A 14,987-nucleotide genomic window follows, 5' to 3' on the forward strand; every position below is an offset into this window, starting at 1 on the left:
CTGAACGTATGTTTTATCATCGAATCCTCACAGCCATCCCAGCAGGTAGGATCTGTGCTGACTCCCAGGCTCTGCCATTTTACAGATGAGGACACTGAGACACAGAGTAGTTACTTGCTCAAAGGGACACAGCAAATGAGAAACGGGGCTCAGATGCTAATCCAAGCATTTTGACACTAAAGCACTTGCCCAAAACTGCACAGAGAGGGATAACAAGGAGAATCACAAGCCAACTCATTTAGAAATAGTTCCATGGAATGTATGAATTAATTTAAAATGTGTGAATTCCTTCTAACAGAGTGCGAAGTACAATGAAAATCTGATGCCTTCTCAGTTATAAATCTATTAGTAGAGGGCACTGATGGTTCCTCCGCTGTATTGATAAATAGCTGTTTTAGGCGTTCCAGATAATAATTCACATATAAGGATTATCATTACATAGATTTGCATGTAAGTCAAGCCACATTCCCCAGCTGTATTATTTTATTCAGGAAAAGTCTGGCATAACACAGTATGGAAGGTTAGCCTATTAGGCAGATGTTGCAAAGGGATTTCACTGTCTTAATGCTTCAGTTTTGCACAGAACTCAGGTCTGACATGGGAAGAAGTTTTGGTGACTTACTGCCAACTTTGGGTGACCCCCCCCAAAATGCTTTAGAAAAATATTTCCCTACAGAGGTGAAGGAAAGCGGGAACCTATGAATTTACCCAGTGAATTGGATCAACGTGTCCAGATAATTCAGGTCCCCAAGCCTCTTTTTCTATAATAGCAGCGTATTTATCTGAATTTTCTGAGTTGTCACCACCACTGGACTCAACTTTGCCTGAATAGACTCAGCTTAAATTCTTGCCATGTCCCTGGTCTGTCATTTCGCTGTGCTGATGAAGGAACTCTGAGGGTGAGACTACACATGTAAAACGAATGGATCTTAACACACCAAGGCTTTGCTTTTAGCTCACATGATCAAACCAATTTGCTATAGAACTGAGTCGGCTTCTGTAGTAACTGACATCAATCAGCAGGGCTGTTACGCTTGCTGGATGGCCAGGCCACAGTCCACCTCATGGCTGCATGGGGCTTGGACATGGTCTAGAGCTATAATATGGTGATAAAGCTGGTGTTTTTAAATTTATTTATTTTATTATTATCATTCTTAAGCTGGTGGTTTTTTTTTTTTTTAATTAATTAATTAATTAATTTATTTATTTTTGGCTGTGTTGGGTCTTCGTTTCCGTGCAAGGGCTTTCTCTAGTTGCGGCGAGCGGGGGCCACTCTTCATCGCGGTGCGCGGGCCTCTCACTGTCGTGGCCTCTCTTGTTGCGGAGCACAGGCTCCAGACGCGCAGGCTCAGTAGTTGTGGCTCACGGGCCTAGTTGCTCCGCGGCATGTGGGATCTTCCCAGACCAGGGCTCGAACCTGTGTCCCCTGCATTGGCAGGCAGATTCTCAACCACTGCGCCACCAGGGAAGCCCAAGCTGGTGGTTTTTAAAGGCTGTTTACTACAAGTAACATCTCTTATGTGGTGAAATAGATATCTTTCTGCCAACTTGGCTCTCTTGCCTAACCTTGGTGCTTTCTAGTCTAGTAATTCTTCGAATTTGAGGTTTTATAGGAAGTAAAGTGAATTAATTCTCCCTTTCTGTCAGTGTTGTAAGTTCCATGTGGAGTCCGCTCAGTCGGAAGAACATCTCTATTAATCAGACAAACTAAAATCATGGAGTGGGCCTAAGCTGTCCATTAGAATGATTTATCTCTACAGAGGACAAAGCACATCATGCAAACAGCTACCTAGTTTTAGCAAGAAGGCTAAAAATTATATCCAATGACTGGAGTTGCCTTACTTAAATTTAATTTTTTCTATTAAAGACATCCTCAATTTGATACATGACAACATGGATTTTGAAATATTTGGGGAATGATCTTATCTGCCCTATTTCATTCTTAAACAGCTGAATTAAAGACCTAATTCCTACTAAAAGGCTTCAAAATGAGAAGTTGTTAATGACGATGATACTTTCCCCTGATTAAATAAGGAAAAAGAGTTGGGGCTTTGCCTGAACGGACATCATTTCAGAAGTCAATTTTTCTTTAAACTTCATTAAAGCTATAAAATGTGGGTGGTTAATCTAAGTGAGAGCTGCCATTGTCTAAAAATGCATTAAGACTTAACCGGACGGACGGGTGGTTGCACGACAGGAGCTATTGAGGATTAGAAAGTCATTGTGATTTGGGTTTAAACGAATTGCATGCTATTTACGAATTCTTCGGCAGTTAATCTGGATCGTTTCCAGTCCACCGCAAGCAGAAGGCAGACCTTTCTGCCTAGTTATCCCAACTTCCACGTCAGTTCCCAGAGGAATCAAGTTAGTCCTACAGATGTTGGCTTTGATGGGGATGAGCCTGAGGGACTCTAAACTTGCAGTTGCATTTATCCCCTTTCTGGATACTATTAAGTTTCTCCTGCCTTAAGCAGAGGACCAGTCTTTGCTTCAAAGGCAGCTAAAGAGTGAATTATTTACCAAATTGCACAAAGGGGAAGATTTATCAAGCCCCCTTTTTTTCCCAGAGAGGACAACCCCAGAACTGGAGGACTTTATTACCCTCTTTCTCAGCAGTAAATTATGCCATTCAGATGCTTTTGAAAGCTTCCCTTCATGCTCTGGATTGAGTCATAAAATTTGATACCTGGGGCCAAATGCCTTTATCCCTCCCAGAAGGGTGAAGAAGATGAAAAGGCAGCCATTCTGGGCCAGTGCCACACAAAGCCAATGACTGGGCAGAAAATGTGGACAGTGGAGACAGTTACTCTTCATAATTCACACCTCCTTGACCTGATGTTCTACTCCAAAATGGATTTTATCATTTGCATAAGATCAGCAGACCCTGCAAAACCTGAACTGGCCACTTGGAAAACACTAGGTGTAATCGGGACCACAAATTTGATTGCTGTCCTTACCTCTGATGCCGGGATTTTAGATCTTGTGAATTTCAATAAACCCGCCACTCACCTGGAGAGGGTTTGCTGGGGCCCGCTTTCTCTGATTTCTTTGGAGTCATGGTACTTTTATGTTTCTGCTTGACTGATGTTTGGTCAATTGCTGGAAGTCTGGAATCACTCTTACACGCAGAACTCTTGGCAGATAATCTTGGTTCGGCTAGAGCTTCCTCCTCACCAGAACTCTACCGAAAATGAAAGGTGTCTGAGTATCTGTGGTCAATAGGCCATCTTTGCTGGGCACAGGAAAAAGAGACAAGCCAAATGCAGCAACCCCTCAACAAAGACACTGGAGCACCCTGCCAGCTCAATGTACCCTTTCACCAGTCAGATTTTCATGGACTGGGCGTATCAATTTAGAAATAATAGCAAAGTTAATGAGTCTATTTTGTAGAACATTATGAAAAGAATGAATTCCTGACCCTTAAGTAATTGGATGACCAATAAACAGCTCATGTTAAGAACTACATATGAAAACAGGAGAAACCATCCGTGCATTTAAACTTCTTGCTATTTGTTATTTGAACTACTTTGGGGGTGGGTGAGGAAAAATGTTCCTTATGTTAATCATATACTTGACAATGAAAAGGAAATTTAGATAAGTGTGTTGGGACTGAATCAATGAGACCTCAGTTTAATACTCTGAGTTATTGGGTGCAACGTAAGACAGATTAATCTTTTTAAAAGGCCCCTACTTGTCAGTCTTCTATAAAGAAGTCAGTATAAATCTATGCACGGACAAATCCTGACTCATGCGGTGTCAGAATATCTCAACACAGCCTTGCAGACGCAATAAAAATTATCCAGGCCTTCAATAGCTTTACACTTTGCCACACTTACACCCGCCAAAGGAATGAGTGAAAACAACATAAACAGTTAGGAGAAACTTGATCTTGAAGGGCGATTTAAGTCCTGCCTTAAGGTCTTAGGTCCTTGTGTTAATATGATTTGCTAGGCGATGCACCCAACAAACAAAACCACAGGGTTTCCGCCCCTCCCCCCAGGGGCAGCGTCACTAAATACTGCTGCACTGTGCAGTGGTCTATATTGGCAAGTCCTCTGAAAGTGTAGTCCTCTGCGGACACAGAGTGCTAAATTAACGTCCTCCACACCTCCCCAGCGGTGGCAATTTGTATTGATTTTACTCCCCGTTCTCTCTGACAGTTGTGGCATTTTCATTTTAAGCCTCCTGACTCAGGAAAATACTCTGAATAGCTTTGAGTTATTGGGTGCAACGTAAGACAAGCTACACTCTCCAAAAAGTCCCCTACCTGTCAGTCTTCTACAAGGATGTCGGTACAAATCTACAGGTGGACAGATCATTGTTCTCCAGGATTATAAATCATGTTTGGTCACTTAGAGCCTGGTGACAGCCTTCAAACAAATAATTATTGTTTCTCCCTGCATTTTCAGAAAACAGACCACCCTCAGATAAAGGGACGGGAAAAAGGAAAGGACATAATGAGTTGGTTGTTCTCCCTTTTCCCTTTTGATTCTGGAATTTAACAGAAATCCTTGAAAATGATTCTGAAATGTCAAAGATGAAACATGAGGTCATTTCTGAACATGAGATAGGCTTTCCATTCTCAGAGAAGGAAATGTGGGCAAATTTTAATTCTGGTGCTTAAGATGGTCATAGGGAAGAAGAACATTGGTGAATGGGTGACTGAATTTCTTCCACAAACTGCTCAACACGAACAACTTAAATTAGCGAATGGAGAAGCCTGCTCACACATCTGTTTTTCAGCCAGTGGAAAGGCAGGAAAGATGCTCTGGGCTAAGACTACCAATATCCATGGTTACAGCATCAGGAGCAGTAATAGTGTCCACTACTGGTGGGTCCGTCCCCTTCACCCTCAGCCAGGACTAGAATTCTTTGCTTACCCCAGGCAGTGGTGAATCGGGAGGAGTTGATGAAGAGACTCTTTATTGGGTGGGGTGTTAAGCCATGTTTATCCTTCCTTCACCCATTCATTGTACCTCAAGCTTTAATAGCACCAACGGTGGAAGAAAACTTGGCCAATTAAACCATGCCTATTACATATGGTATCATGCACCTGCCTTCCAAGTATATCCTTCTCTGGTTCCTGGTTCCATCAACCTTACTTCCAGTTGGGAATCTTACCTATCTATCTATCTATCTATCTATGTTTTTGGCTGCGTTGGGTCTTCGTTGCTGCGCGTGGGCTTTTCTCTAGTTGGAGAGAGCGGGGGCTACTCTTCGTTGCGGTGCACAGGCTTCTCATTGCAGTGGCTTCTCGTGTTGCAGAGCACGGGCTCTAGGTGCGTGGTCTCAGTAGTTGTGGCTCGCGGGCTCTAGAGTGCAGGCTCAGTAGTTGTGGCTCACAGGCTTCGTTGCTCCGCGGCATGTACGATCTTCCCGGACCAGGGCTCGAACCCATGTCCCCTGCATTGGCAGGCAGATTCTTAACCACTGTGCCACCAGGGAAGTCCCTGGGAATCACTCTTGAGTCCAGAAATTACAGCCGGAAGTGGGTGTTTTGTCGGTTGGAAACTAAAGCCACAATGGTGAGAACTATAATACTTATGAATGTGCTACTGGGTCTTTTCCTGCTTGCTTTGAGTAATCTTAAGCCAATCACTTCAACTTTTTGTGTCTTCATTCGTGTCCTGTCATGTTTTCAGCCATTCTCATGTATCCTCTCTCATGAAAGCCCATTATATTATCCAAGGAAGATGCTCCTTGGGTGAAAGAAGTTGAAGTAACTCATTCTAGCACTAAAATGTAGTATTTAAGACTCTGGAGCCCAGCTTCCTGGGAGTGAATCCTGGCTCTTTCATGTAGTGACTGTGTGACATAGGATTCGTTTTAGTTCATCTCTTTGCCTCTCAGATTTTCTCATCTGTGAACAATAGTGCCTTCTTTTTGGTGGTTCTGTGAGGATGAAATGAGTTAAGATATGTTTATAGCACTAAGAGCAGTGGTGCCAGGCACTGAGAAAGTGCCATGTAAGTGTTGGCTTTTGCAATTAGCCATTCATGTTCAACCATTTAAAAAAGTAACCAGCTAACTGCTGAAAATTAACTACCTGCTGTTGAAACCAAAACCATAAACCCCACTGAAAAATTCAAATGGGTTTTCACCTACTTCAAAGAGCAATGGACAGCAAGGTGGGGCAGTCCTATGGGGCAGTTCTCTTTCAGACAGTAAAGTTCTAATGGCAAATATTTAACAACATTTAAAGATTAGCAGACAATAAAAATTAAATTATGTTGATTTTAAGCTGATTTTAAAACTGTCTCCTCCTCTTGCAATATTGAAGAGTAGTTACAATTTTCTTCCCCCATATGTTCTAAGTTGAAATGTCACATGGAGGTGGAGGCAAGAGCATACTGCTATTCCTTTAGGGGAAGAAAACTAGCTCTGTGTTTCAAAATCAAAGCCTGAAACATAAAAAAACAAAAACAAAAACAAAAACAAACTAAAAAACCCAGACTACATAATACATGTGTAGACTTTTTATTTTTTTAAAAAATTATTTATTTTATTTATTTACTTTTGGCTGCATTGGGTCTTCATTGCTGCACGGAGGCTTTTCTCTAGTTGCAGCGAGCAGGGGCTACTCTTCGTTGCGGTGCACGGGCTTCTCATTGCGGTGGCTTCTCTTGCTGCAGAGCACGGGCTCTAGGCGCACGGGCTTCAGTAGTTGTGGCACGTGGGCTCAGTAGTTGTGGCTCACGGGGTCTAGAGCGCAGGCTCAGTAGTTGTGGCACACGGGCTTAGTTGCTCCACAGCATGTGGGATCTTCCCGGACCAGGGCTCGAACCCGTGTCCCCTGCCTTGGCAGGCGGATTCTTAACCACTGCACCACCAGGGAAGCCCCATGTGTAGACTTTTAAGTTCTCTCTTGGTAATTTGATGAGAGTCCTAATAAAGCCACATTAACTAAAAGAAGTTATTGTCAAAATTAATATTTTTCTGGAGTATTATGATTTTTGTAGTCAACATTTTCCAAAGATCCCCAACTTGCTCTTTTGGCATCATCCACAATAAAGTAGAGATATGACCTTGCTAGAAACTCTCAAAAGTTCAGAGCAAGACTCACGCTAGGAAAAGAAGGGACTTACATTAGGGAATTGGGCACTGAAGTAGCGACTTCGAAACATGATAATGGTTCTAGTTAGACCTCCTGGATGATGGAGACCCAAGGATTGGCAAGTGGGATGCATTTCTTCAGGGATGTGAGAGTGACTAGATTTTTTTTTTTTTTTTGAAACACAGCTTTCATTAGTATTTAATGCAGTTCCTTCTAATATTTCTGTCTTTGAGTATATATATAATTAAAACAACACCACCATGGTTATGATATTGGAACTTCTTGGAACTATTTTAGATGTAGGACACCTCATGGTTTTGGATATGTGGGAGAAAAACTTTTATTGTTCTCATCCTGGGTTGGTTTCCGTCTTGTTTTTCCAATTGATTTCTGCTCTCCATGTCACTCAGAACCTGGAGGGCTGGTCAAGTCCTGTGCTGGATCATGAGTGACAGGGCACGTTGTGGGGAGTTTGGACTGGGATTCTTGACCACAATCCTCAATCTTGACTCCTCCTACCCAGTCTCTAGCACTGGTCACCCATTCCAACATTAAAAATGAAAGTAAAATCTCTTCTTTCCTGGATGTTGTACATTGCTCTGGTTTCAGGACTTAATGAAGCTCAGGTTCTTGATGTCTCATGGCAGAAAGAATTCAGTGAGAGGCAAAGTGATAGGTAAGAAGTGGATTTATTTAGAGAGAAACACACTCCACAGACAGAGTGTGGGCCATCTCAGAAGGTGAGAAAAGGCCTAGATTTTTAAACTGGGACCTAACAATGTTGAGTCTGAAATGGCAAGGTGACAATGAGCACAGATGATCCGAAAGGCAAGGAGACAGAAGTAGTCAGGGACAGAAAAGACCAAGTCATTTTCCAGCTCTTGCCTGATGGCTCATGTCCAAGATCTACAGAGCTGGTTCTCAACTGGTATGCCACCTCCCTCCCTCCCACAAGGTGTGCTGATGAGTTCTGATTGACGTGTACAAAACGCATTGTAGCCACGTGTCATGTGATGGAAGGCTGAGCTGAGGGAATCTTATGACATAGTGTAAAGATCAGGACACGACTTGCTCTGAATAGGAAAACAGGCAAAGAGTAGTGTCAGGCTGGTGCCAGAGAAAGACGGTGTGTTTATTACATTTGAGAGAAAACGTTCTCACGAGATCATGAAAGAGAATGATCAAGGCTGTGAACCTCGACAGGCAAACAGTAACAACATGGGAAGGGTGACCAAGGAAGTGTGGGTGCAAATGAGTATCTTCAGAGTGCTGTCCCCAAAGTGCACATTCATATTGTGCCTCAAACACAAAAAAATTGCCTTTGGGAATTAAGGGCAGCTTGTATAAATAGCATTCTGGACAGGATGGGAACCTTTATGGATTCAAGAAATATAAAGTTAGCATGTCCTCCACGGAGTGCTGTTGTATCACAAAGCTGGCTAAACATTCTCTCTTCTAGAAAAAGCTAAGGGCAGCAAAGTCCTTCCCACGTTCAGGACAATTTTGAGCTTACCAGGATTGTAAACTTGCACAACAATACAGACTGGATTAGTAATTTGGAGGCGGGGTTTGGACTCAGGTACCACTCACCTGAATCCAACTGCTGCTTAACCCCATTTGTGTCTCCCCACCTGGAGACGTGGCTCCCAGGTGGGGCTGGGCAAGACCAGGCTCAGCAGTAGAAGCCCTTGCTTTCCACTTTGCCACAAGAAGCTTTTGGGAGTTGGCTGGGCTGCCATGTGCATAAATTTCATGGGCAGTTGTCTCTACCGATGAATTCTGTAGAGAACTCCCTCCTACCTGCCACCTTCTCTCTGATTCTCATGCCAGCAAGTTGGAATGACCCAGCCTGAGATGCTGGTCTGAGAGCACCAGTGGCCTCAGTGGTTAAAGTCTTCATAATGTTTGATCACCACTGGGGCTGCTCTCTGAAGGAGAGGCACGTGGGACTTTAGTAGAACTTGCTTCCTGATTACAAGCCATCCCACTAGAGAAGGTCCTCTGGGTGAAACAGAGCTGCAAGGTACTGAAATGGCAAACATGACATGTTTTATGACACTTGCTAGTATTTCTTAAAATGCAAATGAATCCTTCGTGTGCTGCAGAAATCTTGGTTGGTTTACATGGGTGGTGATGATACGTTTTCATGCTTTGGGGGACAAGTATGTGTAGTAGTCTCTGAAATGGAGTTCTGTGTGGTGGGCCGTGGGTAAGGAAGTGGCATGTGGCCAGGAAATTGTTGGATGTAAAATATTTGAGCACTAAGGTGTAGTGTTTAGTAGCACATTGAGACTGCCCTCCGTTGGGTATTTTTCAGGAGTGGTTTTGCTACAATGTATTTCTCCTTCATTCTTTATTTGAATTCATATTCTCCTTCTAGTTGAGAGGAACATTTGAAGAACATGAAAGACTTGGCCATTAAATGGAGGTCATCCATGAAAATACCTCCTACTCAAAATAATAGGTCATAAAACATGGGAATTAATTGAAAAGCATCATATGCATCTACTGTGTCTTCAACCCCATATAAAGACAAGATACTTGCAATGGGAGAGACACAATTTATACCATACTAGCAAAATGCGAAATGAAGTTTAATTAAGTGATAAATTGGGTGGCACCAATTCTAAATTTCAAAGGAACTCACAGCAAAGAAGTGAGAAGTCAAGGGAGGCTTCATGAAGTGGATGGTGTTTTCTAGGATCTCAAGGAGCAGTAGGGACCAGCTTAGGCTGGAGGCAGCACGGGAGCCAAGGTACGGACGGAGTGACACCCACGGCGTGATTCTCAGGCAGCAAGGCACATGGCCAGAGCAGAGGGTATGAGAAGGAGAGTTGAGAGACAAAGTTGGCTGGCAAGCTGGGGTCAGATTGTGGGGGGCTCTGAGAGTCAAGCAAAGGATTGAGAGTTGATGTGATGGAGAATAGGGTCCAACTGAAGGTTTCTGAGAAGAAAAATGCTTAGTGTGGTACTTAAGATTAGCTTGTATGTTTCTTTCAGAGGAAGAAAACAAAGCATCTTTTTGTAGCTTCAATGGCTTATTTTTGTAAAGTGTAAGTCTTTTCTTTATTGCAAAAAAAAAATGCATGTTCATAATGGAAAACTAAAGACAGAGAGAAATTTTAAAGCATTCAAAACTCCATTAACCTTGAAATAAAAACTGCAAATAGCTTGGTCTGTGTTCTTTCAGAACCCCCCCCCCTCTTTTTTTTAAACATCTTTATTGGAGTATAATTGCTTTACAATGTTGTGTTAGTTTCTGCTGTATAACAAATGAGTGTGATGGAGACTACTAGCTTTCCACTGAAATCCCTTCTCAAGTGAAAAGAGCTACAGCTGGATGTGGCCGCCCACCTTGAACTGAATGACTCAGTTTCTGCTGCAACTAGGGGTGGCCTCAGGAGGAAAGTCTCACCAGTGGAGTGGGAGCACAGTTGATGTGTACAGCCTGCTTCAGAGATAATCTCTGGCCCTGCTTCTCAGCTGGAAAGTCAACAACTTTGAAAGTCATTTGTTGAAGACAATAGAACCATCATTGGCCTGAATCCCTGTAAGTCCTAGTGGAGGAGAGCTGCCTGCTGATCACCTGGGCCATCACAGGTGCAAGAAATAAATTCTTTCTTGATTGAATCATCATATTTTTGGTCCCTTTGTTATAGCAGCTGACATTATTCTTGCACATATATTTATGCATCTGTATAAATATTGTTTTTTTAACAAAAATAGAATTGAGCCATACATACGTTGTCACTTAACAATACCTTGCATCAATAGATACCTTTCTATAATTTTGTCAACCTTATTTTGAAAAATTTAAAATCAATGGAGAAGTTGAAAGAATAGTACAAATAACATCCATTACCCTTCACCTTGCCAATTTGCTTTCTCTCCCTCTCCCCCCTCCCTCCCTCTCTCTAGACTTCATAATACTTTACCCCTAAATACTTAAATATGCATCTCCTATCAAAACGGACATTCTCCTACAAAGCCACAATACCATTATCTTACCCAAGAGAATTTAATAGTTCCATAACATTATCTATTATGTAGAGCATATTCAAACCAAACTGTCCCAAAAATGTCTTTTTAGCTGTGTGTTTTGATCTATGATCCAATCAAGATACACCCATTGCACGCAGTTATTATGTCTCTTTCGTTCTCGGCCCTTTTTGTCTTTTCATGATTTTTACTCTTTGGAAGAGTTCCAGCCTCATAGAAGGTCGTACGTTCTGAATTTGATGGCTTTCTCATAATAAAATTCAGGTTAATCATTTTGGGTTAGAATATTCCATAGGTGGTGTGGTATCCCTCTTTATAATATCACCTCAGTGCCTAACAATGCTGTTTGGTGGTGACTGCCAGATTTTTCCACTATAAAAGTACATTTTTCCCTTTTTTAATTAGTCAGAAATCTGTGAGACGATTCTTTGACACTAAATACCCTATTCATGATACATTTTACCCAATGATTTAGCATCTTTTGATGTGCTTTGCCTGAATTGATAATTACATCAAGGTAGCAAAATGATGATTTTTCTATTTCTATCCTTTCTTCTACAATTATTAGCTGGCATTCTTCTCTAAAGAAGAACTTTCCTTTCCTCCCTTCTTATTTGTTTGTTTGCCTCTTTGTTTGTTATCATCATTGTGGTTTCAAGAACACATTTTATTCAATTATCTCATCACATTTTTTGAGGTTCAAATCGTCCCAAAATTGGTGAATGGGAGTTCATTCAAGTTTGCTTTATGGCACAATAAAATTTCATAGCCTCACCTTGTACTTTACCTGGCTCAGACCTAGAATCAGCTATTTTCCCAATAAGCTCTGGTTCCTTTTAGTTTAGAAAGCTATTTAGAAATCAGTATCTTCATGCTATGTGTGTTCATTGCTCCTAGAGGGACATTGTTCCTAAGTCCTTTCAATGGAATTAATTAGAAATATGTATTTAACACTAATACATATTTAGTGGAAGGGGTTTTCCCTTCCTTTCTTTTGTTTTATATTTGTATCTTTTTTCTCTTATATTTAAAATCTTTATTCCTTAATTATATTAATATATGTATTCATTTGTTTTACTCTGTAATGAACATGAAATAATTTCAGAATCACAGTACAAATATACTCTAAGAATAAACCCATTAAGTAAACTTTATTCTTTCTTGGCAGTTCTCTTTGTCTTTACAATATATTCCTATTGTATGGCTCTGTCATAATTACTTTTGTTGGTCATTTAGGTTGCTTCCAACTTTTTCTATGATAAATAATGCTACGATGAATATTCTTATATATTTATGCACATCATCAATTATTTCTTTAAGTTCCCAAAGTGGGAATTTATATTAGTAGATTAACAGCATCACAGAGATTTACAATATTTTGTTCCCAAATTGTCCTCCAGAAACACTGTACCAATTTACATTTCCAGAGGTACATGAGAATGCCAATTTCTACATAACTTTTCCAACTACATATTATCTTTTTTAAAGCGACTTTGTCATTTTGGGGAAAGACTATAATTTTAATCTGTAACTTGTATGTAATTTTAATTTAATTATTATTATTTTTTGGTCATGCCATGTGGCATGCAGGATAGTTCCCCAACCAGTGATCGAACTCATGCCCGCTGCAGTGTAAGCATAGAGTCTTAACCACTGGACTGCCAGGGAAGTCCCCTAATTTAATTATTAAGAAGGTTCATTTATTTAGCTCATCTATTTAGAATCTATATTCCACCAATTTCTAAAAAGTGACTTAAAAGTTGAACTGAAAACAGTGTAAAGAAATAGAAAAAGAAAAGGCAAAACTAATTTATGGTGAAAATACGCAGAACAGTGGTTGCCTCTGAGAGGGACAGAGGCAGGAATTGACTGGAAAGGGTCATGGGGTGATGGAAACGCGAAACATGGTTACATGCATTTATCAAAACTCGTTTAAAAAACTGAATTTTGATACATTTAAATAAAGGAACTGCATGGACAGCCATCAGAAGATAGGGCAGAGGTTTTTTTGCCGGGGACATGGGCGCAACTGGGGAAAACCTCCCTGAGGAAGTGACCTGAGCTGAGATCTGAGGCCTGGTGGGAAGGCAGGCCGAGTGCTTCAAGAAAAGGGAACAGCATGTGCAAAGCCTCCTAGCAGGAGGTGGCCTGGTACGAACGAGGACCCAAAGCCAGTGTGGTTGAAGCATAGAGCAGTAAGGAAGGCCAGATCCCCCAGGGCCTTGTTGGCTACATGATGGGTGTTGGTCCCCATTCTGAAAGCCACAGAACACCATGGAAGGGGTTTAAGCGGCCAGTAGAGTGATCTGGGTTCCACTTGTCAAATCACCTGTGGTAGGGAAAGCGGGATTTGGGGGCAGGAGCAGGAGTTGTGAAGACCTGTTAGGGGGCCTTTGCAGTAACTTAACTGGGTGATAGCAGAGACGAACACACCGATGGATTAAAATGATAAGTAAAATGGATGGGACTTGGTGATGAATAAGACGGTAAGGAGGAAAGTGTCAGATTCTGATGATACTGTGCAAAAGGAAGAACAGGGACTTCCCTGGTGGTCCAGTGGTTAAGACTCCACGCTTCCACTGCAGGGGGCGCGGGTTTGATCCCTGGTCAGGGAACTAAGATCCTGCATACCGTGTGGCTCTGCCAGAAAAAAAAAAAAAGGAAGAACGAAGGGCCAGGCTGGGAACTTTAGCACTGGGCCTATTGAGTTTGAGACATCCGAGTAGAAATTATTTAGAAAACAATTGGATATTTAGATCTGGAGATCAAAAGCGAGGTTTGGGTTAGAAACGCGGATTTGGGAGTCATAGGCAGGTAACATCTTGGGCAGGTAACCTGAGGAGAATAGAGCAGGGTTTCTTGGGGGTGGGACATGAATATGGATGGGAAAAAAAAATTGCATCTTTATTTCCATTAACCTCTTATTGAAATCTAAGCATATCTTTCATTTACTAATACAGACAACAAACCACAGTAGTATTAGCAGTACCTGTGATTTGTCACCAATCGAAATCACAGGTATTTTCACATTTCATTAAATTCGTTGCAGATGTCTCAAAATACCCTTTACGCCCATCACTTGTAATTTCATGTGTTAAAAAAGAAGCACATATATTACTGAGTCACAGATTTCTAAAAATATCTTGATGATTATTTCAAGGATTGTGGTTGAAATCCTGTGCATCTTATTTTATGCATTTGAAAATATTATTGTGAGAAGAGGATCCAGGGAGGTCATCTGTATTGCCTAAGAGGCCTGTGATACAAAACCAGGATAAACCCCCAGGTGTAGAGTGAGAAGAGAAGCAAGCCTGGAGGAATCCCAGGACTCAGCGCCGAGGTGGAGGAGGAGGAGGAGGAGGAGGAGAAGCCAGGAGAACGTGGCTTCGTAGAAGCGCGGGGACGCAGCGTTTTGCGGAGAATGGAGTGGCCAGGCGAGCTGAAGCTGCTGAGAGGTGGAGCACGGTGAGGACTGCAAGAGACGCCCTGCATCATAGACGTGGAAGGCATCCGACAAAGAGCCGTTTCTGTGGAATGACGTGTGCGGCAGCCAGATTGCAGTGGGTTGCGTTGTGAGTAGGAGGTGGGGAAACTGAGTCAGTCAGCGTAAATGATTCTTTTGAGAACTTTGTGAGGGAGAAACAGTAAGTGGAGGGGATGGGGGCTCAAGGAAGGTCTCTTCTGTTGTTTTCTTAAGATTTTTGATAGGAGACCTTGGGTCATGATTAAATGCTGATGGGAAGGGAAGGCTCTGGTACAGAGTTGGAGACACGGGAATGGAAGGGACGATGGATGGAGTGAGGGTCCTGAGCAGAGATGGAAGGGTTGGTAACTGGGTGGGAATGAGGGGAGGGTGGTGCAGAAGGAAGGGGGTGGACGAGTTGGGCAGCAGAGAGCTGAGGGAGCTTCCACGTGAGGACCACTGTGGAGTGGG

General features: G+C 42.1%; 1 protein-coding gene across 1 annotated transcript in view; it reads right to left on the reverse strand.

The window, feature by feature from the left end:
* Window positions 1-14,987, reverse strand: part of MARCHF10 (membrane associated ring-CH-type finger 10) — an 89,751-nt gene that overhangs the window by 46,949 nt on the left and 27,815 nt on the right. Inside the window, exon 4 of the mRNA XM_061176096.1 lies at window positions 3,010-3,181. Coding sequence (XP_061032079.1) covers window positions 3,010-3,181 — 172 coding nt within the window. The remainder of the gene's footprint in view (window positions 1-3,009; window positions 3,182-14,987) is intronic.

This window comes from Eubalaena glacialis, chromosome 19, assembly GCF_028564815.1.
Source record: "Eubalaena glacialis isolate mEubGla1 chromosome 19, mEubGla1.1.hap2.+ XY, whole genome shotgun sequence".
Classification (NCBI taxonomy): Eukaryota; Metazoa; Chordata; class Mammalia; order Artiodactyla; family Balaenidae; genus Eubalaena; species Eubalaena glacialis.